The 23,629-nt window shown below is 39.9% G+C and overlaps 1 protein-coding gene across 2 annotated transcripts; it reads right to left on the bottom strand.

Moving 5' to 3' along the window:
* Positions 1–1,962: 1,962 nt before the first annotated feature.
* Positions 1,963–22,173, bottom strand: gfap (glial fibrillary acidic protein). Of its 2 annotated transcripts, XM_061905528.1 has the most exons (9): positions 21,240–22,172; positions 14,789–14,849; positions 6,798–6,893; positions 6,564–6,725; positions 6,332–6,457; positions 3,452–3,672; positions 3,348–3,391; positions 3,137–3,219; positions 1,963–2,177 (listed from the first exon to the last, which is right to left on the bottom strand). In XM_061905528.1, the coding sequence occupies exons 1-9, from the start codon at positions 21,734–21,736 to the stop codon at positions 2,148–2,150; spliced, it is 1,320 nt and encodes a 439-aa protein (XP_061761512.1). In that variant the 5' UTR covers positions 21,737–22,172; the 3' UTR covers positions 1,963–2,147. The 2 variants fall into 2 exon arrangements, 1 of the variants encoding a protein (XP_061761512.1); XR_009807431.1 differs by lacking the exons at positions 1,963–2,177; positions 3,137–3,219; positions 3,348–3,391 and adding an exon at positions 5,638–5,998 and having other exon boundaries at positions 3,526–3,672; positions 21,240–22,173.
* Positions 22,174–23,629: the final 1,456 nt, after the last annotated feature.

The following is a 23,629-nucleotide window of genomic DNA, read 5'->3' as shown; positions in this document are numbered from 1 at the left end:
ATAAATATAATCTACATACAAATCTCTGAGCCACAATAATAACATCTGAACAGGCAATTTCTGAGGTAACAGCAGGAAGATTTTTTTAATCAGGTATCTTATGTTTAAAAAACCTATATTATAGGTAGTGGGCTGTTTTAGGGAATTTTTGATCAAATTATCCGTAGTAGCAATGTTAATAATGTTGTGTTTATTCTGCGTAGTGCACTTAAAATAATTATGACCATATCTAGGAATTGATATGATGGGAATGTTCCGATTGTTTGCTTGGTGCTTTGATAAACTGAACGCATATACATGGTACTATATGGTGATGTTATGAGCCAGGGAAAAAAGAACTACCCTACCCAGCATGCAACAGGAGTGACGAGCAGCAGGTTGTGTCACCATGACAGCATCTTGTATGTTGTGATATGCACGCTCTGAAAGCAAACGTTAAGAACTCAGCCAACACTCCTCGTCTGCATTATTCCTAAATAGACAGACAACACATATACTCCGCTGCTTCACAAGCCGCTGGATGTAGCCGGCAAAGTATTCCCATGCTAGCTAGCCGGTCTAGCAAGCACGTGTCATTCAGTCCAAAACGGCCCGATCTATCCACATTCAGAATTGTCTGGTGGTCGTAAGTGATCCCGGAGTGACCACGCTGTAAGCCAGCCATGGAATTTGCAGAATTGTTCGGTATTTTTGCCAAATGTTCCATCTTTACCAAGAGCCCCTCCACGCCGAGGCGTCGCCATCTTGCTAAGAAAAGGCGTTAACAAAATAAAAGCATGTAAACAACATACGCAAATGTGCGATAAAATAATTGTCGGCATTAATAGATTTATGAGTTAACTCGTAATTAACGCATTAATTTGCCCACCCCTAATATATATATATATATATATATATATATATATATATATATATATATGTATATATATATATACTTTGTAAAGCACTTTGAGTCACTTGAGAAAAACTCTACATAAATATAATTCACTTCACTTCACTATAGACACTAAAAATGGTTTACAATTAGAACTAAGAACCCATCATCAATCCACATGACTAATAATATTATTATTATATTATGAAAATAATGATCAATAATACACATTGGTATTATTCTTACAGTATCATGAATAATAATAGCACTTATAACTATCTTTATTATCTTAATTTTTATTAAAAACAATTATAATAATTGTTATTTTGGCTGTTATCATGAATAATAATGTGTTATATTTTATTATTAATAATGAATTATATTATTATAATGTTTTCATTATCATTAATAATATTATACAGGTAAAATTGTAGCTTTTTCTTGTGTTTTTGTTCATTTTGCCAACATGGTATTTTCCAACATTAAAAATGATTCTACTTTCAAATCAAATGGATAAAATGATCCAACCTTTCAAAGTAAATGTTTGATTCTTTTATTGTCGTAAAGAGAATCTAAGGTAAAATAAGAAGCGTCTGTTCACTTGACACTTTTTTTGGTTTGCTGCCACCAGACTCAAATAGACATCGGGTCTCTTGAGAAATTCAGAGAGGAGGGGTGTGGTGTGGTGTTGGGGGGGAGGGGGGGCAGTCAAACAGTGTAACCGTGGCAACAGCAACAGCCTCCACGGAGCTGCACTCTCATTAGTGGCCTTCACACTGAGGATGGGGATGAGGACCCCTTCCCCCGTTCTGTGTTGTGTGTCAAAATGGTCAGATTAGGACTTTCGTGCTCGCTGCTCACTGGAGGGCAAAGGTCACGTCAGCTTTCGAAAACATGCACGTGACGCCATGCCAGGACCTCTGGCCACTCTATTATCGCCACACGAAATGACAAAAATAATGCATACTGAGGGTACCTAATAAAATGTCCTTCGAGGGCTTCAGTAAAGTCCCAAATGAGTTGGAATATACTGCGTTTTATGCCAAGAATATACACAAAATATTCAACATTCACCAGATATATTCATGTTCAATTCATGTATTTTTTTTTATTCCAACAAAATATGGTGATGAGAGTGCTAAATGTCATCATGGTGATGGGGGAGAAAAAACAAATTTCTGATGGTAGAGAAAATAATAAATTGGAGGCCACAATTTGTATTTTTTGTAACAACAATAATCATAAAAAAGGCTATCATGGACAACCAAACAGATTAATGCTCAGTGGTAGAATCCTTGATGATCTGGAAAGAAAACAGAGAAAGGTAAAAAAAACAAAAACAAAACATTATACTCATCATGAATTTTTTCACAAATTATTACTTTTTGGTGCTCACAAATTATATAAAATATTTAAAAAAAATGTTTGACAGCATCAAACTAAGAAACCATCATTTGCTCAGTCCAAATTAATAATAATAATATAATTGTTTTTTATTAATAATTATAATGAGAATGATCATAAACAATAGATCACAGTTATTATTAATAATTATACAAATTTGTATTCTTGTGTCAGTATTACTTATATTAATAATTATCATAACTAGACGCTAATATTAATCAGTATAGTCATTATCATGAACAATAGCAATAATGATATATAGTAATTGTATTACTAATAATATTGTTGTATAATATTATATTAAAATAATATTAATATTTATTAATAATTATTATGATAACAATGATACTCAACAATAATATTCATACCATCGTACCTATTATCAATAATAAAATCATTATTCATAAGAAGATTATTAATAATACTAATATTAATATTAATAATTCCCATCACTATAACATTAATGATTATAATAATAATGATCTGTGTTGTTATCATGAAGAATAATAGCAATAAAGATAAGTTACTATAATATTTGTTTATTAATTATATTATAATTGGTAATAAAAACAATAATATACTGAAAGTGTATTAGCATCAACATTGTGGCTTCTTCTTATGTTTTGCGCTATTTTTGTTGTTGTATTATTTTAGAAAGCTCCATGGCCCGATAAAAATTTCGTTGCAACACAAATAATTAATTCTAAAAAAAAAGGTAAGTGTTGTGATGCTCACGAAATGACTAAAATCAAAACAATCAAACTAAATGTTTGACGCCATCAAACAGTGTGAAGATCCAGACGTGCTTTAACACTGCCCTCTAGTGGACAACTGTGGAAGGTGCATGTGGGATCCTACCTCTCCGTCTCTGGTGTCCACAGTCCTGACCAGGATGCTCCTCTTCGCGTGGAGGTCCGGGTTTCTGTTGTCCAGGAGAGCATCTTTGAATAGGAATCAGATGGCAACATTTTTTCACTTTTCATTAAAAAGAAATAAGAACACTTTTATCGAGAAGCTCTCTTGTAATACTGTTGCCTTCCTGTGGGGGCGACAATATTTCATCACTCACCTCGTAAGTGCAGGTTAGAAAAGCTTTGGACCGGCATGATGATCCTGAAACAATAGTTGTTCATGAATATGCTAATGAGCTTGGATGTTTTTTGTGCGTCCTACCTGCTCTCCTCCCCTTCCAGCAGCTTCCTGTAGGTGGCGATCTCGACATCCAGGGCCAGTTTGACGTTGAGGAGCTCCTGGTACTCCTGCAGGTGTCGGGCCATCTCCTCCTTCAGGGCCCGCACCTCCTCCTCCAGGCGGCAGGCCGTGTCCTGGTAGCCCGACGTCTCCACGGAGAAACGCTCCTCCAGCTCCCGCAGCTGACGTTCCAGGGACTCGTTCTGGAGAGGAGGCGAGAACAATATGGAATTTAGTATTGGGACACCGCGTCATTTTTTTACGCAATTAATTAGTTAAAAACACTCTTTTGTTTTTGCTTCATCACAGGGCAGTCCAAACTTTCTCCACTGAAAGACTCACTGAACAATAAACCATACAGGGGGCTTTATATATATTTTTAAATATATATAGATTTTTTTTAACCTTTAGGGTTCCCCTCAAGTTTGGTCCCTGGGACCTAAAAGGGTTTCGGTCATTAAAATGTTACAAATAAGTCATACATATACATATACATATATATATATATATATACACATATACATATACATATATATATATATATATATATATATATATATATATATATATATATATATACACATATATAAATATATATACATATATACATATATATATATACATATATATATATATATACATATATATACACATATACATATACATATATATATATATATATATATATATATATATATATACATATATAAATATATATACATATATACATATATATATATACATATATATATATATATACATATACATACACATATATATACATATATATACACATATATATATATATATATATATATATATATATATATATATATATATATATATATGTGTGTGTGTGTGTGTGTGTAGGGTCTAAGTCATAAAAAAGTTAAAAATAAGTAATACAATTTTTTATAAAAAAAATTGATTTGGGGACTCAAGAGTGTATCAGTCATAAAAATGTTAAAAAATAATTAATATATATATATTTTTTTTAATTTTTTTATTTGGGTACCAAGGAGGATCTCATTCATAAAAATGTATAAAAAATAATTAATATATAATTTTTTATGTTTTTATTTGGGGACCCAGGAGGGTCTTATATATATATATATATATATATATATATATATATATATATATATATATATATATATATATATATATATATATATATATATATGTTATTTGGGTACCAAGGAGGATCTCATTCATAAAAATGTAAAAAAAAAGAATTAGTATATTATTTTTTATGTTTTTATTTGGGGACCCAGGAGGGTCTTCGTTATAAAAATGTCCAAAATATGTCACATATCATAATAAATGATTTTAAATATCTAGATCCACTCCACATTTATCTGCCGCTAAAAAGTTTTAATTAGATTTGGTTTTATGACCTTTGGTTTTTTATGACAACAACACAAAACATTTTCCCCCATTTGAAAACTTTAAATAAAATCCAACTGAAAATTCCAGAGTTCCAAAAGGCCTCCACTCGTTAACGTGTTAAAAATAATTTAAAACATTATTATTATTTTTAATTTTTTTTACTTTCCACGTTTGTTTTTATTTTTTTGTTGTTGTTGTTTTGTGCCTTTTTTTTTCATAGAAAACTTAGTTGTTTTTTTTATGCCAAACATCAAATATGAAATATTTTGGTCATAATTGATTTCAAAGTGGAATATTTGATGTAAAATAATTGGAGCTTTCACAACAACATGAATTCTGATTCATTATATTTTGAGTGATGAGGGATACAAATTGGCTCCACTCATAAAAGTATTCAAAATAAGTCATACATTGTATTTTATGTTTATACTTTCAACGCTTAAGTTTCTTGATGGACAAAGCTATTCTTTGATATTTTTTATTTATTTTTTTCATGTTTTGTTTCGTTAAATGCCCTTTTTGTCATAAAAAACGTTTTGTTTTTTTTATGGAAAACACACAAAATATGCAATATTTTCACCAACAGGTATTTTAAAGTGGAATATTTGACGTGAAGTAACAAAATTGATTTGAATTCATTATTATTTTTTGAGCAATGAGAGTTAAAAAGAAAAAAAATACACAAAAATTTTGAGGGATCCAAAAAAAGTGTTAAATATCAATTATACTTATTATAATTGGGCTTCACGGTGGGAAAGGGGTTAGTGCGTCTGCCTCACAATAAGAAGTTCCTGCAGTCCTGGGTTCAAATCCAGGCTTGGGATCTTTCTGTGTGGAGTTTGCATGTTCTCCCCGTGAATGCGTGGGTTCCCTCCGGGTACTCCGGCTTCCTCCCACTTCCAAAGACATGCACCTGGGGATAGGTTGATTGGCAACATTAAATTGGCCCTAGTGTGTGAATGTGAGTGTGAATGTTGTCTGTCTGTCTGTGTTGGCCCTGCGATGAGGTGGCGACTTGTCCAGGGTGTACCCTGCCTTCCGCCCGATTGTAGCTGAGATAGGCGCCAGCGCCCCCCGAGACCCCGAAAGGGAATAAGCGGTAGAAAATGGATGGATGGATGGATGGACTAGCAGTAGAACCTGGGTGGATGGATGAAGAGGTTTTATTTCCTTGTGGTCATAGAAAGCTTTTTTTTTAATGGCCAACACACAAAAAAATGCAATATTTTCGCCAACAAATGTTTTAAAGCCGAATATTTGATGTGAAGTCATCGGAGCCTTCGATAGGTCAATCATTCCTAACAACATTGACTTTGATTCATTGTTATATTTTGAGTAATGAAAAAAACAGCCTGCATGGCAATATTGTGTTATTAGAATCAACATTGCAACTTTTTTTTCAGTTCATTTCACCTGTTTGCTCTTTTATTCCACTTTTAAAAATAAAAAAATATCTTTGGACTTCGGACTTACTGTCCCACGGAGCGCCTCTAGGTCAAAGGTGACCACTTGGACCTGTCGCCGGTACTCATGGGCCTCCTGCTTGGCTTGGCGCAGGGCCTCAGCGCTCCTGTTGGCTGCATCTGTCAGGTCGGCAAACTGACACAGCAAATAGCCTGTCAGTGTGTGTGTGTGTGTGTGTGTGTGTGTGTGTGTGTGTGTGTGTCTGTTCTGTGTGTGTGTGTGCGCACGTGCACCATCTGACCTTCGAGCGGTACCATTCCTCCGTGTCCTGCATGTTGGACGAGGCCATGGTCTCGTACTGGACTCGGATGTCCCTGAGAGCAGCAGTCAGGTCAGGTTTGGAGAGATCCAGGTCCACGTGAAGCTGCTGGGTCATGACGTGCTCCTGCAGATCACGGACCTCCTGAATGGACGAGAGGAACGTTCAAAGGAACTTCCTCCAGGGGATTCTGGCTTTGAAAATTTTGATTGTGACCTCCTCGTGAATCTTCTTCAGGAAGTCCATCTCGTCCTGCAGCGCTTCCACCTTCCTCTCCAGCTGGACTCGGTTCAGAGACGCTTCATCCACGTCCTGCAAACAGACAAACCTCATCGAGTAAGTTCTCTCATTTAAGTCAATTTCAGGACAATACTACACACTACAGCTGGATATACTTTAGAGTAGTCAGTGTACAGCAGGGGTCACCGACCTTTTTGAAACCAAGAGCTATTTCTTGGGTACTGATTAATGCGAAGGGCTACCAGTTTGATACACACTTAAATAAATTGCCAGAAATGGCCAATTTGCTCAATTTACCTTTAATAAATAAATCTATATATATAAAAAAAATGGGTATTTCTGTCCGTCATTCCGTTGTACATTTTTTTTCCCTTTTACGGAAGGTTTTTTGTAGAGAATAAATGATGAAGAAAACACTTAATTGAATGGTTTAAAAGAGGAGAAAACACAAAAAAAAATGAAAATTGGATTTTGAAACATAGTTTATCTTCAATTTCGACTCTTTAAAATTCAAAATTCAACCGATAAGAATGAAGAGAAAAACTAGCTAATTCGAATCTTTCTTAAAAAATGTAAAAAAGAATTTATGGAACATCATTAGTAATTTTTCCTGATTAAGATTAATTTTAGAATTTTGATGACATATTTTAAATAGGTTAAAATCCAATCTGCACTTTGTTAGAATATATAACAAATTGAACCAAGCTATATTTCTAATAAAGACAAATCATTATTTCTTCTAAATTTTCCAGTACAAAAAAAATTCAAAGAAATTCAAAAGAGTTTGAAATAAGATTTAAATTTGATTCTACAGATTTTCTAGATTTGCCGAAATATATTTTTTTATTTTAATCATGATAAGTTTGAAGAAATATTTGACACATATACTTGGTCGAAAAAACAGAAGCTAAAATGAAGAATTAAATGAAAATGTATTTGTTATTCTTTATACCAAAAAAATAAAAAATAATACTTGAACATTGATTTAAATTGTCAGGTAAGAAGAGGATGGAATTTAATTGATTGATTGATTGATATGTGTTTAAAAATCCTAAAATCATTTTTAAAGTTGTATTTTTTCTCTAAAATTGTCTTTCTGAAAGTTATAAGAAGCAAAGTAAAGAATTTATTTAAACAAGTGAAGACCAAGTCTTTAAAATATTTTCTTGGATTTTCAAATTCTACTTGAGTTTTGTCTCTCTTAGAATTAAAAATGTCCAGCAAAGCGAGACCAGCTTGCTAGTAAATAAATATAATTTAAAAAATAGAGGCAGTTCACTGGTAAGTGCTGCTACTTGAGCTATTTTTAGAACAGGCCAGCGGGCGACTCATCTGGTCCTTACGGGCTACCTGGTCCCCGCGGGCACCGCGTTGGTGACCCCTGGTGTACAGCTTGTATACCAGCATGGATGTACTATAGACTGACACGGGTCGACATACAGACATTGTTGTCGAAATAGCAGACAACGCAAGGTAATGGTGTCTAGTCCACAGTCAAGCATGGTGCACGAGTGCAGCCACCACTGGGGAGATGCGGTTCATTGAGGGAAAAACATGCATTGTCAAATCCTTTGGTGGTAGGCACCTCATGTAAGGCTGCACAAGTGGAAAACATGAATTGCAACACAAGCGAGGAGGGAGATAATTGTGCCTTGCCTACAATCAAGCGTAGAGGTGGTAGCATCATGGTCTGATGGTGCACGAGTGCTGCCAGCAGTAATGGAGGTACGGTTTTATCAGGAAAATTATGAATACCAACACAAGTGAGTAGCAAGATAATTCTGTCTTGTCTACAGTCAAGCATAGTGGTGGTTGGATCATGGCCTGATGGTGCACGAGTGCTGCCAGCACTAGGTGAGGTACAGTTTTATCAAGAAAATTATGAATACCAACACAAGTGAGTAGCAAGATAATTATGTCTTTCCTACAATCAAGCATAGTGGTGGTAGCATCGTGGTCTGATGGTGCACAAGTGCTGCCAACACTAGGGGAGGTACGGTTTTATCAAGAGAAACATGAATTACAACACAAGTGAGTAGCAAGATAATTCTGTCTTTCCTACAGTCAAGCATGGTGGTGGTAGCATCATGGTCTGATGGTGCACGAGTGCTGCCAGCAGTAGGGGAGGTACGGTTTTATCAAGAGAAACATGAATACCAACACAAGTGAGTACCAAGATAATTCTGTCTTTCCTACAGTCAAGCATGGTGGTGGTAGCATCACGGCCTGATGGTGCACGAGTGCTGCCAGCAGTAGGAGAGGTACAGTTTTATCAAGAGAAACATGAATTACAACACAAGTGAGTAGCAAGATAATTCTGTCTTGTCTACAGTCAAGCATAGATGTGGTAGCATCGTGGCCTGGTGGTGCACGAGTGCCGCCAGCAGTAGGGGACGTACGGTTTTATCAAGAGAAACATGAATTACAACACAAGTGAGTAGCAAGATAATTCTGTCTTGTCTACAGTCAAGCATAGATGTGGTAGCATCGTGGCCTGGTGTTGCACGAGTGCCGCCAGCAGTAGGGGACGTACGGTTTTATCAAGAGAAACATGAATTACAACACAAGTGAGTAGCAAGATAATTATGTCTTTCCTACAATCAAGCATAGTGGTGGTAGCATCGTGGTCTGATGGTGCACGAGTGCTGCCAACACTAGGGGAGGTACGGTTTTATCAAGAGAAACATGAATTACAACACAAGTGAGTAGCAAGATAATTCTGTCTTTCCTACAGTCAAGCATGGTGGTGGTAGCATCATGGTCTGATGGTGCACAAGTGCTGCCAGCAGTAGGGGAGGTACAGTTTTATCAAGAGAAACATGAATACCAACACAAGTGAGTAGCAAGATAATTCTGTCTTTCCTACAGTCAAGCATAGTGGTGGTAGCATCACGGCCTGATGGTGCACGAGTGCTGCCAGCAGTAGGAGAGGTACAGTTTTATCAAGAGAAACATGAATACCAACACAAGTGAGTAGCAAGATAATTCTGTCTTTCCTACAGTCAAACATGGTGGTGGTAGCATCACGGCCTGATGGTGCACGAGTGCTGCCAGCAGTAGGAGAGGTACAGTTTTATCAAGAGAAACATGAATTACAACACAAGTGAGTAGCAAGATAATTCTGTCTTGTCTACAGTCAAGCATAGATGTGGTAGCATCGTGGCCTGGTGGTGCACGAGTGCGGCCAGCAGTAGGGGACGTACGGTTTTATCAAGAGAAACATGAATTACAACACAAGTGAGTAGCAAGATAATTATGTATTTCCTACAATCAAGCATAGTGGTGGTAGCATCATGGTCTGATGGTGCACGAGTGCTGCCAGGAGTAGGGAGGTACGGTTTTATCAAGAGAAACATTAATTACAACACACGTGAGTAGCAAGATAATCCTGTCTTGTCTACAGTCAAGCGTAGAGGTGGTAGCATCATGGTCTGATGGTGCACAAGTGCTGCCAGCAGTAGGAGAGGTACGGTTTTATCAAGAGAATTATGAATACCAACACAAGTGAGTAGCAAGATAATTATGTCTTTCCAACAATCAAGCATAGTGGTGGTAGCATCATGGTCTGATGGTGCACGAGTGCTGCCAACAATAGGGGAGACACGGTTTTATCAAGAGAAACATGAATTACAACACAAGTCAGTAGCAAGATAATTCTGTCTTGTCTACAGTCAAGCATGGTGGTGGTAGCATCACGGCCTGATGGTGCACGAGTGCTGCCAGCAGTAGGGGAGGTACGGTTTTATCAAGAGAAACATGAATTACACTACAAGTGAGTAGCAAGATAATTCTGTCTTGTCTACAGTCAAGCATAGTGGTGGTTGCATCATGGCCTGGTGGTGCACGAGTGCTGCCAGCAGTAGGAGAGGTACGGTTTTATCAAGAGAAACATGAATACCAACACAGGTGAGCAGCAAGATAATTCTGTCTTTCCTACAGTCAAGCATGGTGGTGGTAGCATCGTGGCCTGGTGGTGCATGAGAGCGGCCAGCAGTAGGGGAGGTACGGTTTTATCAAGAGAAACATGAATTACAACACAAGTGAGTAGCAAGATAATTCTGTCTTTCCTACAATCAAGCATAGTGGTGGTAGCATCATGGTCTGATGGTGCACGAATGCTGCCAACAATAGGGGAGGTACGGTTTTATCAAGAGAAACATGAATTACAACACACGTGAGTAGCAAGATAATTCTGTCTTGTCTACAGTCAAGCGTAGAGGTGGTAGCATCACGGTCTGATGGTGCACGAGTGCTGCCAGCAGTAGGGGAGGTACGGTTTTATCAAGAGAAACATGAATACCAACACAAGTGAGTAGCAAGATAATTCTGTCTTTCCTACAGTCAAGCGTGGTGGTGGTAGCATCACGGCCTGATGGTGCACGAGTGCTGCCAGGAGTAGGGAGATACGGTTTTATCAAGAGAAACATTAATTACAACACACGTGAGTAGCAAGATAATCCTGTCTTGTCTACAGTCAAGCGTAGAGGTGGTAGCATCATGGTCTGATGGTGCACGAGTGCTGCCAGCAGTAGGAGAGGTACAGTTTTATCAAGAAAATTATGAATACCAACACAAGTGAGTAGCAAGATAATTATGTCTTTCCTACAATCAAGCATAGTGGTGGTAGCATCATGGTCTGATGGTGCACGAGTGCTGCCAACAATAGGGGAGACACGGTTTTATCAAGAGAAACATGAATTACACTACAAGTGAGTAGCAAGATAATTCTGTCTTGTCTACAGTCAAGCATAGTGGTGGTTGCATCACGGCCTGATGGTGCACGAGTGCTGCCAGCAGTAGGAGAGGTACGGTTTTATCAAGAGAAACATGAATACCAACACAAGTGAGCAGCAAGATAATTCTGTCTTTCCTACAGTCAAGCATGGTGGTGGTAGCATCGTGGCCTGGTGGTGCACGAGTGCTGCCGGCAGTAGGGGAGGTACGGTTTTATCAAGAGAAACATGAATTACAACACAAGTCAGTAGCAAGATAATTCTGTCTTGTCTACAGTCAAGCATAGAGGTGGTAGCATCATGGTCTGATAGTGCACGAGTGCTGCCAGCAGTAGGGTAGGTACGGTTTTATCAAGAGAAACATGAATTACAACACAAGTGAGTAGCAAGATAATTCTGTCTTGTCTACAGTCAAGCGTAGAGGTGGTAGCATCATGGTCTGATGGTGCATGAGTGCTGCCATCAGTAGGGGAGGTACGGTTTTATCAAGACAATTATGAATACCAACACAAGTGAGTAGCAAGATAATTCTGTCTTTCCTACAATCAAGCATGGTGGTGGTAGCATCATGACCTGATGGTGCACGAGTGCTGCCAGCACTAGGGGAGGTACGGTTTTATCAAGAGAAACATGAATTACAACACAAGTAAGTAGCAAGATAATTCTGTCTTGTCTACAGTCAAGCATAGTGGTGGTTGCATCATTGCCTGGTGGTGCACGAGTGCTGCCAGCAGTAGGAGAGGTACGGTTTTATCAAGAAAATTATGAATACCAACACAAGTGAGTAGCAAGATAATTATGTCTTTCCTACAACCAAGCATAATGGTGGTAGCATCATGGTCTGATGGTCCACGAGTGCTGCCAACAATAGGGGAGACACGGTTTTATCAAGAGAAACATGAATACCAACACAAGTGAGTAGCAAGATAATTCTGTCTTGTCTACAGTCAAGCGTAGTGGTGGTAGCATCATGACCTGGTGGTGCACGAGTGCTGCCAGCAGTAGGGTAGGTACGGTTTTATCAAGAAAAACATGAATTACAACACAAGTGAGTAGCAAGATAATTCTGTCTTTCCTACAGTCAAGCATGGTGGTGGTAGCATCACGGCCTGATGGTGCATGAGTGCTGCCATCAGTAGGGGAGGTACGGTTTTATCAAGACAATTATGAATACCAACACAAGTGAGTAGCAAGATAATTCTGTCTTTCCTACAGTCAAGCATGGTGGTGGTAGCATCATGACCTGATGGTGCACGAGTGCTGCCAGCACTAGGTGAGGTACGGTTTTATCAAGAGAATTATGAATACCAACACAAGTGAGTAGCAGGATAATTCTGTCTTGTCTACAGTCAAGCGTAGTGGTGGTAGCATCATGACCTGATGGTGCACGAGTGCTGCCAGCACTAGGTGAGGTACGGTTTTATCAAGAGAAACATGAATTACAACACAAGTGAGTAGCAAGATAATTCTGTCTTGTCTACAGTCAAGCATAATGGTGGTTGCATCATGGCCTGGTGGTGCACGAGTGCTGCCAGCAGTAGGAGAGGTACAGTTTTATCAAGAAAATTATGAATACCAACACAAGTGAGTAGCAAGATAATTATGTCTTTCCTACAACCAAGCATAGTGGTGGTAGCATCACGGTCTGATGGTGCACAAGTGCTGCCAACAATAGGGGAGACACGGTTTTATCAAGAGAAACATGAATTACAACACAAGTGAGTAGCAAGATAATTCTGTCTTGTCTACAGTCAAGCATAGTGGTGGTTGCATCGTGGCCTGGTGGTGCACGAGTGCTGCCAGCAGTAGGAGAGGTACAGTTTTATCAAGAAAATTATGAATACCAACACAAGTGAGTAGCAAGATAATTCTGTCTTTCCTACAGTCAAGCATGGTGGTGGTAGCATCACGGCCTGATGGTGCATGAGTGCTGCCATCAGTAGGGGAGGTACGGTTTTATCAAGACAATTATGAATACCAACACAGGTGAGTGGCAAGATAATTCTGTCTTTCCTACAGTCAAGCATGGTGGTGGTAGCATCATGACCTGATGGTGCACGAGTGCTGCCAGCACTAGGTGAGGTACGGTTTTATCAAGAGAAACATGAATTACAACACAAGTGAGTAGCAAGATAATTCTGTCTTGTCTACAGTCAAGCATAGTGGTGGTTGCATCATGGCCTGGTGGTGCACGAGTGCTGCCAGCAGTAGGAGAGGTACAGTTTTATCAAGAAAATTATGAATACCAACACAAGTGAGTAGCAAGATAATTATGTCTTTCCTACAACCAAACATAGTGGTGGTAGCATCACGGTCTGATGGTGCACAAGTGCTGCCAACAATAGGGGAGACACGGTTTTATCAAGAGAAACATGAATTACAACACAAGTGAGTAGCAAGATAATTCTGTCTTGTCTACAGTCAAGCATAGTGGTGGTTGCATCGTGGCCTGGTGGTGCACGAGTGCTGCCAGCAGTAGGAGAGGTACAGTTTTATCAAGAAAATTATGAATACCAACACAAGTGAGTAGCAAGATAATTATGTCTTTCCTACAACCAAGCATAGTGGTGGTAGCATCACGGTCTGATGGTGCACGAGTGCTGCCAACAATAGGGGAGACACGGTTTTATCAAGAGAAACATGAATTACAACACAAGTGAGTAGCAAGATAATTCTCTCTTGTCTACAGTCAAGTGTAGTGGTGGTAGCATCATGGTCTGATAGTGCATGAGTGCTGCCCACACTGGTGGACCTAAGTTTAGAAAAAGGGAAAGTGGAATTCCAACATGTACTGGGACTTTCTGAAAATACGCTCCCTTCAGTGGTGGTAGCGGCATAATCTGAGGGTGCACGAGTGCTCCCAGCAGTGAGGGAGCTTCGGTTTAATGCTGCCAGTTGAGGTACGGTTTTATCGGGGGGAACATGATTTGCTACACAAGTGAGTAGCGATATAATTCTGTCTTGTCTACAGTCAAGCATGGTGGTGGTAGCGTCATGGTTCCAGGCTGTACGAGTGCTGCCAGCACCGGGGGAGCTGGGGTTCATCGAGGTGTAAGAGGAATTCCAACAAGTACAGCATGATCTCGTCTCTTGGGAAGAGGTCCACACTTAGACAATAATGTCTCTAATAACCGTGTTGAGTGCACAGCAAAATAAATAAATACAAGCTGCACATTGACTACTCTAAAGTACTTTCTATAGGAAAGTAAAATGTGCAGAAATGTGAGTTGTTACTTGTCTGAAGGCGCTGAGGTTATTCTCGGCTTCTTGTCGTAGGCTCATCTCATCTTGCAGTCTGAAAAATAAAGCACACAGCATGAACATAAATTATTTTAAAATAGCATGAATATGACAACAACGTGATACAAGGAGCGCCAAAAACTAACAACAAAACCCAAAACCTTTAGACGTTGTGTGAAACCTAAATAAAAATGGAAAAAAATTGTTTGCAAATCCTTTTCAACTTATATTCAATTGAATAGACTGCAAAGACAAGATACTTGTAAACTTCAATATTTTTTTGCAAATATTTGCTCATTTGGAAATGGATGCCTGCAACATGTTTCAAAAAAGCTGGCAGAAGTGGCAAAAAAGACTGAGAAAGGTGAGGAATGCTCATCAAACACTTATTTGGAGCATCCCACAGGTGATCAGGCTGATTGGGAACAGGTGGGCGCCATGATTGGGTATAAAAGCAGCTTCCATGAAATGCTGAGTCATTCACAAACAAGGATGGGACGAGGGTCACCACTTTGTCAACAAATGTGCGAGCAAATTGTTTAAGAAAAGTTTAAGAACATCGTTTCTTAACCAGCTATTGCAAGGAATTTAGGGATTTCACAATCTACGGTCTGTAATATCATCAAAAGGTTCAGAGAATCTGCAGAAATCCCTGCAAGACCGAAAATCAACATTGAATGCCCGTGACCTTCGATCTCTCAAGCGGATCTGCATCAAAAAGCGACATCAGTGTGTGAAGAATATCACCACATGGGCTCAGGAACACTTCAGAAAACCACTGTCAGATGTTGCTACATCTGTAAGTGCAAGTTAAAACTGTACTTTGCAAAGCCAAGTCCATTTATCAACAACACCCAGAAACGCCGCCAGCTTCGCTGGGCCACAGCTCATCTTAGATGGACTGATGCAAAGTGTAAAGGGGTTGTGGGTCTGACAAGTTCACATTTCATATTTTTTTTGATAACTGTGGACGCTGTGTGATCAGGAACAAAGAGGAAAAGAACCATCCGGATTGTTCTAGGCACAAAGTTCAAAAGCCAGCATCTGTGATGGTATGGGGGTGTATTAGTGCCCAAGGCATGGGTAACTTACACAACTGTGAAGGCACCATTAATGCTGAAAGGTACATACAGGTTTTGGAGCAACATACGTTATGATGGACGCCCCTGCTTATTTCAGCAAGACAATGCCAAGCCACGTGTTACAACAACATGGCTTCATTGTAAGAGTGCGGGTACTAGACTGGCCTGCCTGTAGTCCGGACCTGTCTCCCATTGAAAATGTGTGGAGCATTATGAAGCCTAAAATAAAAACTGTTGAACAACTTCAGCTGTACATCGAACAAGAATGGGAAATAATTCCATCTGAAGAGCTTCAAAAATTGGTCTTCTCAGTTCCCAAACGCTGCCAATAAATGTAAAGTTAATGATTATAGTGTGTGAATGTGAGTGTGAATGTTGTCTGTCTATCTGTGTTGGCCCTGCGATGAGGTGGCGACTTGTCCAGGGTGTACCCTGCCTTCCGCCCGATTGTAGCTGAGATAGGCGCCAGCGCCCCCCGCGACCCCGAAAGGGAATAAGCGGTAGAAAATGGATGGATGGATGGATGCAAAAAAAGATTACGTTTCTCAGTTCGAGCATTAAAAAACTTGTCCTTGCAGTCTAATCAATAGAAGTAGTAGCCTGGTGGCGACGCCCTCCTCGCCCCAACACCTGCTCACTAGCGCCACCTGGAGAGCCGCAGAATATTAATGCGTCTGACCAGAACGACAGGAAAAATGATCAAAGTACAAATGTTGCAAAAGGGAGTCGGCTGTTTTTGTTTGCAGGTGCCGTTTCCGTGGGTCGCACCTGGCGACACCCGCAGGCAGGAAGCTGACACATTTTGTTGATCAGTGCAATGAGATGAGTTGTTGTGGCCTCATTAGTTCCACATTGGAAGCAAAATAACGGACACAAACGTTCCCACGGGATGGAGTTCCCCCACAAAGAGACCCAAACGTTGGAAACGGGCCGCTTGATTGAACTTTGACCGTGGAGTCTTTGAGGAGGCGAGCGGTTGTTTAATAACGTATTCCACTGGTGTTGGTGTGTGGACCTTGAAGAACATCTGCACAGCTTTGTGGAAGGTGGAGGGGCTTTGTGGGGGGGGGGGGGGGGGAACTATTGTGCTGGTCTCATTCCTCCACACTCAATGAAAGCAGGCGGTCCAGCCTGGATCAGGTTTGTAAAAGAGCTCTGGGGGCGCCTGCATTCCAAACCTGTATGAAAACTCATCTGCATATAAATACGCCAACTCAACTTTTGTCTGTCACCACCTGCTGGCCCACAGAAATGTGGACTTCTGGAGTGAAATGATTCATGCTGCTTGGTCTCTACACCTGTGTTCTTCTGTACTTACTACTTCTACTGGATAGAGGTAGTGTGTGCACATGTGTTATTGTGTACTTACTACTTCTACTGCATAGAGGTAGTGTGTACACATGTTATTCTGTACTTACTACTTCTACTGGATAGAGGTAGTGTGTACACATGTGTTATTGTGTACTTACTACTTATACTGGATAAAGGTAGTGTGTACACATGTGTTCTTGTGTACTTACTACTTCTACTGCATAGAGGTAGTGTGTACACATGTTATTGTGTACTTACTACTTCTACTGGATAGAAGTAGTGTGTACACTTGTGTTATTGTGTACTTACTACTTCTACTGGATAGAGGTAGAGTGTTCACATGTTATTGTGTACTAACTACTTCTACTGCATAGAAGTAGTGTGTACACGTGTTATTGTGTACTTAATACTTCTACTGCATAGAGGTAGTGTGTACACATGTGTTATTGTGTACTTACTACTTCTACTGCATAGAGGTAGTGTGTACACATGTGTTATTGTGTACTTACTACTTCTACTGCATAGAGGTAGTGTGTACACATGTGTTATTCTGTACCTACTACTTCTACTGGATAGAGGTAGTGTGTGCACATGTGTTATTGTGTACTTACTACTTCTACTTCTTTTTTTATTTATTTGTTTTTTTCCCTTGGCCTCAGTCTGCACCTCCTCTCCAGGGCCCAGGCAGAGACCGATTTTTAAAATGTATTTTAATCTTCTATTTCCCCCCCCCCGCTTTGTTTACCTTTATCTCATCTTTTTTGTAAGGGGCGCTGGAAGCCGGCAGACCCGTCAGCGATCCTGTTCTGTCTCCCTGTAATGTTTGTCTAAACTTGAATGGGATTGTGCTGAAAATTTTAATTTTCCTGAAGGAACTCTCCTGACGGAATAAATAAAGTACTATCTAATCTAATCTAATCTACTGCATAGAGGTAGTGTGTACACATGTGTTATTCTGTACTTACTACTACTTCTGGATAGAGGTAGTGTGTGCACATGTGTTATTGTGTACTTACTACTTCTACTGCATAGAGGTAGTGTGTACACATGTTATTCTGTACTTACTACTTCTACTGGATAGAGGTAGTGTGTACACATGTGTTATTGTGTACTTACTACTTATACTGGATAAAGGTAGTGTGTACACATGTGTTCTTGTGTACTTACTACTTCTACTGCATAGAAGTAGTGTGTACACATGTTATTGTGTACTTACTACTTCTACTGGATAGAAGTAGTGTGTACACTTGTGTTATTGTGTACTTACTACTTCTACTGGATAGAGGTAGAGTGTTCACATGTTATTGTGTACTAACTACTTCTACTGCATAGAAGTAGTGTGTACACGTGTTATTGTGTACTTAATACTTCTACTGCATAGAGGTAGTGTGTACACATGTGTTATTGTGTACTTACTACTTCTACTGCATAGAGGTAGTGTGTACACATGTGTTATTGTGTACTTACTACTTCTACTGCATAGAGGTAGTGTGTACACATGTGTTATTCTGTGCCTACTACTTCTACTGGATAGAGGTAGTGTGTGCACATGTGTTATTGTGTACTTACTACTTCTACTTCTTTTTTTTAATTTATTAGTTTTTTTCCCTTGGCCTCAGTCTGCACCTCCTCTCCAGGGCCCAGGCAAAGACCGATTTTTAAAATTTATTTTAATCTTCTATTTTTTTCTCCCCCCCCTCTTTGTTTACCTTTATCTCATCTTTTTTGTAAGGGGCGCTGGAAGCCGGCAGACCCGTCAGCGATCCTGTTCTGTCTCCCTGTAATGTTTGTCTAAACTTGAATGGGATTGTGCTGAAAATTTTAATTTTCCTGAAGGAACTCTCCTGACGGAATAAATAAAGTACTATCTAATCTAATCTAATCTACTGCATAGAGGTAGTGTGTACACATGTGTTATTCTGTACTTACTACTACTTCTGGATAGAGGTAGTGTGTGCACATGTGTTATTGTGTACTTACTACTTCTACTGCATAGAGGTAGTGTGTACACATGTGTTATTCTGTAATTACTACTTCTACCGGATAGAGGTAGTGTGTGCACGTGTTATTGTGTACTTACTACGTCTACGGCATGGAGGTAGTGTGTACACGTGTTCTTGTGTACTTACTACTTCTACTGCATAGAGGTAGTGTGTACACGTGTTTTTGTGTACTTACTACTTTTACTGCATAGAGGTAGTGTGTACATGTGTTATTGTGTACTTACTACTTCTGCTGCATAGAGGTAGTGTGTACACGTGTTATTCTGTACTTACTACTTCAACTGGGTAGAGGTAGTGTGTACACATGTGTTCTTGTGTACTTACTACTTCTACTGCATAGAGGTAGTGTGTACACGTGTTCTTGTGTACTTACTACTTCTACTGCATAGAGATAGTGTGTACACGTGTTCTTGTGTACTTACTACTTCTACTGGATAGAGTTAGTGTGTACACATGTTATTCTGTACTTACTACTTCTACTGGATGGAGGTAGTGTGTACACATGTGTTATTGTGTACTTACTACTTCTACTGGATAGAGGTAGAGTGTACACGTGTTATTGTGTACTTACTACTTGTACTGGATAGAGGCAGTGTGTACACATGTGTTATTTTGTAATTACTACTGCTATTGGATAGAGGTAGAGTGTACACATGTGTTATTGTGTACTTACTACTTCTACTGCATAGTTAAAGTTAAAGTACCAATAATTGTCACACACACACTAGGTGTGGTGAAATGTGTCCTCTGCATTCGACCCATCCCCTTGATCACCCCCTGGGAAGTGAGGGCAGCAGTGGGCAGCAGCTTTGGTGCCGCGCCCGGGAATCATTTTTGATGATTTAACCCCCAATTCCAACCCTTGATGCTGAGTGCCAAGCAGGAAGGCAAGGGGTCCCATTTTTTTGTCATCTTTGGTATGACTCGGCCGGGGTTTGAACTCACAACCTACCGATCTCAGGGCGGACACTCTAGAGGTAGTGTGTACACATGTGTTATTCTGTACTTACTACTTCTACTGGATAGAAGTAGTGTGTACACGTGTTATTCTGTACTTACTACTTCTACTGGATAGAGGTAGTGTGTACACGGGTTGATGTGTACTTACTACTTTATCTGGATAGAGGTAGTGTTTACACATGTGTTATTGTGCACTTACTACTTCTACTGGACAGAGGTAGTGTGTAAACATGTGTTCTTGTGTACTTACTACTCCATCTGAATAGAGGTAGTGTGTACACGTGTGTTCTTGTGTACTTACTACCTCTACTGTGTGTTATTCTAGACTTACTATTTCTGCTGGGTACGGGTAGTGTGTACACGTGTTCCTGTGTATCCACTACGTTTACTGGGTAGGAGTTGTGTTTGCACGTGTGTTCCTGTGTACTTAGTATTTCTACTGGATAGAGGTAATGTGTACATGTGTGCTTACCACTGTTACTGGGCAAGGGAAGTGTGTACACATGTGTTCTTGTGTACCTCTACTGGGGATGGGTAGTGTGTACACGTGTACCTGTGTACTTCTACTTCTACTGGGTAGGGCTACTGTGTACACTATACAAGTGCTCTTGTGTACTTACAACTTCTGCTTTAAAAAAAAAATGTTTTTAAAAGGGATTAGATATTATGTAGTTTATAATTTTATTTGTACATTTCTCATAAATATATATCATTTATTTGACTATTATATACATACAAAGAACATTTGTATTAAATGTTATTAATAATAATATAATAACTACAGGAAATCACATGACTTGTACTTTTTAATCTGTCTTTTGATTTTAAACCTTTAAAAATAGAAGTTATATTTCATGAATTCAAAATAATAAAAAATAAAAAGGGTTTAAATACTGATGTATTTTTAATTATTTGTAATTCAAAATAGTATTTGTTGTATACATAATTTATTTACTTAAAATTTGTAATATTTAATAAAACATCTTTATTAACATGATAACATGATTCTGGGCGGAATCCAATAAAAATAAAGTAATAAATAAAAATGTCAAATTTTAAAAAAAGTTTTTGAAAGCATGTTCCACCCACCTGTGCTTGAGCGTGGACACGTCCGCCGCCATGTTGTCCCTCTCGATCTCCAGGCGGGCCTTGTCGGCGCCGAGGTCGTCCACCTGGCCCCGCAGCTCCCTCAGCTGGGTCTGGTAGATGTCGCCCACCCTGCTGGCCTCCTTCCCCCTCAGCTGGGCCAGCTCGGCCACCAGAACTTTGTTCTGCTGCTCCAGCACGCGCACCTTCTCGATGAAGCTGGCGAAGCGGTCGTTGAGGCCCATCATCTCCACCTTCTCGTTGCTGCGCGTCTCCTTGAAGTGGGACTTCAGCAGCGAGTCGGCCGAGAAGTCCAGTCTCTCGGCGGGGCTCTGCAAGGTGCTCCTCTGTGTGGTGCCGCAGCGGGTGAAGGCGCGGGGGCTCCCGTGCCAGGAGAGGCGGCTGGCGGGGAGGCCTCCGATGCGGACCCCCGCCATGCTGCTGGAGGCCTGTGGGGAAAAACGCCTCCTGTAGGAGGACTGGAATCTGTTACTGTCCATGTTGGCGAGAAAGCTGGGTCTGAACCAGCACTTTTATAGAGTCCACAGCCAGGGGCCCACAGGGTGGAGCTGGGGGATGGAGGGAGGACCTGGCAGTGAAAGGGACAAAATGGAGTGGAGAGAGGGGGGGTCTATTCCATCCTGAATTGTTTGTGCTCGTCCACTCAAGTCCAAATGTCTCTTGGCTGCCTCACCCAAAACTTCCCTTTTGTCTCCCACCACTCTTCCTTTTGGGTCCAGGTCAGAGACAGAGACTTCTTGTGTCCTCACCTCCTAATGTGCACCAGGACTAGGACATGCAACCCGAGGACGTCCTCGTTACATCCAGACGTGTATGACATTAACCCCGTCCAATCTGAAACCCGGTTTGTGTTTTCTGGCTTCAAAACGTTGCAGTCGAGAAGACAAAATGTCATCCTGTATTAAATAAATAAACGGGTTGTACTTCTATAGCGCTTTTCTACCTTCAGGCTACTCAAAGCGCTTTGACACTACTTCCACATTTACCCATTCACACACACATTCACACACTGATGGAGGGAGCTGCCATGCAAGGCGCTAACCAGCACCCATCAGGAGCAAGGGTGAAGTGTCTTGCTCAAGGACGCAACGGACGTGACGAGGTTGGTACTAGGTGGGGATTGAACCAGAGACCCTCGGGTTGCGTACGGCCACTCTTCACCCGCGGCATGCCGTACGTATCCAGCGAGAGGTGGCGTAAAAACCGAAAGTGTCCAAAGTGCGACCCCCAACTCAGTTTTTACTGAACCGCCACGCATTGTACAAAAAGGTGCAGCTTCATCGTGTTACCATTTTTTAATTTACAATAATTCCATGTCAATTTTACGCTATAATTCTGACGACGGTGTGAGGACTGAGTGGCATAACGATGCCGGATTTGTTCCTCCGTGGATGCGTCGGCAAGAACACAGCAAAAGGTAAGAAATAACGATTTATTAAACTCAAAACAGGCTAGAACAAAAGCACTGGTGCTAGTAGAAAAAAGGCAAACAAATGGCGCTAGCATGGAGGCTGGGAATAACAAACGGAACACAAACACTTGGCACGAAGAGAGAAAACAAAACGACTAGCATGAAAGCGAGGAATAAAATAGAGCTAAGCGTGAGAGCTAGCGAGTAGTAGAATCAATAGCAGTCGCCACCAGTTGCGTATAAGCAAACTAGGATCCCAGGCCGAACTAACAAAAGGAGCGAGCTTAAATAAGGGAGGTGATTAGAAGAAACAGGTGTGCGAGAACCGAGAGTAGCAGGTGGAAATAATATGTAACCAGAGAAACAGACTAAAAAAAAGGAACTAAGGAGTCAAACGACGGAGAGTGATACAAAAATGGAACAAAGCAACAATATGGTGATGATCCGCCCATCAGTTCAAAACAGACGGAAATGGCAATTTTTTTTATCATAAAATCTATGTGGTTTTTTCATGGTAAAAAACTTCCAACTCATTTACTGTAAAAATTAAATTTGCTGAACTAAATTTTTGAGTGTACAGTATTTTGGTGAAAAAAATAGTTAATTTTACATTTAAAAAAAAAAATGTTATTGAAATTTTGAGCTGTAATTTTTTTCCAATAAAATCTACAGATTTATTTTTTACAGTGCGCACTGTAAAAAAAAATGGCAGCTAAGTTGCCAGATTTTACTGTAAAAAAAAAAAAAGTGGCAACGTTTTCACTATTACAGCAATTTTGTTTAAAAACTACCGTAAACTGAACGGTAAAATTCAGGCAACAGGTCTGCCAGGTTTGTTTTTTGTTTTTGTTTTAAATAAAAAGTGATTTTTTTACATTGCGCGGAAAAAAACAACAACTGGCAGCTCAGTTGCCAAAGCTTTAAGGTATAAATGGTACGGTTTATAAAGTTACAGTAATTC

The sequence above is a fragment of the Nerophis ophidion genome, linkage group LG07 (genome assembly GCF_033978795.1).
Source record: "Nerophis ophidion isolate RoL-2023_Sa linkage group LG07, RoL_Noph_v1.0, whole genome shotgun sequence".
Lineage (NCBI taxonomy): Eukaryota > Metazoa > Chordata > Actinopteri > Syngnathiformes > Syngnathidae > Nerophis > Nerophis ophidion.
This window is presented reverse-complemented; position numbering and strand designations above follow the sequence as displayed.

What these genes read in the sequence shown, in the direction of transcription:
- gfap (XM_061905528.1), bottom strand. Translation starts at nt 21,736, where the DNA reads ATGGACAGTAACAGATTCCAGTCCTCCTACAGGAGGCGTTTTTCCCCA. An exon ending in TAGAGGCGCTCCGTGGGACA is followed by an intron (nt 3,673 to 6,331) that starts GTAAGTCCGAAG and finishes CCTCCTCTCCAG; the next exon opens with AACGAGTCCCTGGAACGTCA. An exon ending in CTGGAAGGGGAGGAGAGCAG is followed by an intron (nt 3,392 to 3,451) that starts GTAGGACGCACA and finishes CTATTGTTTCAG; the next exon opens with GATCATCATGCCGGTCCAAA.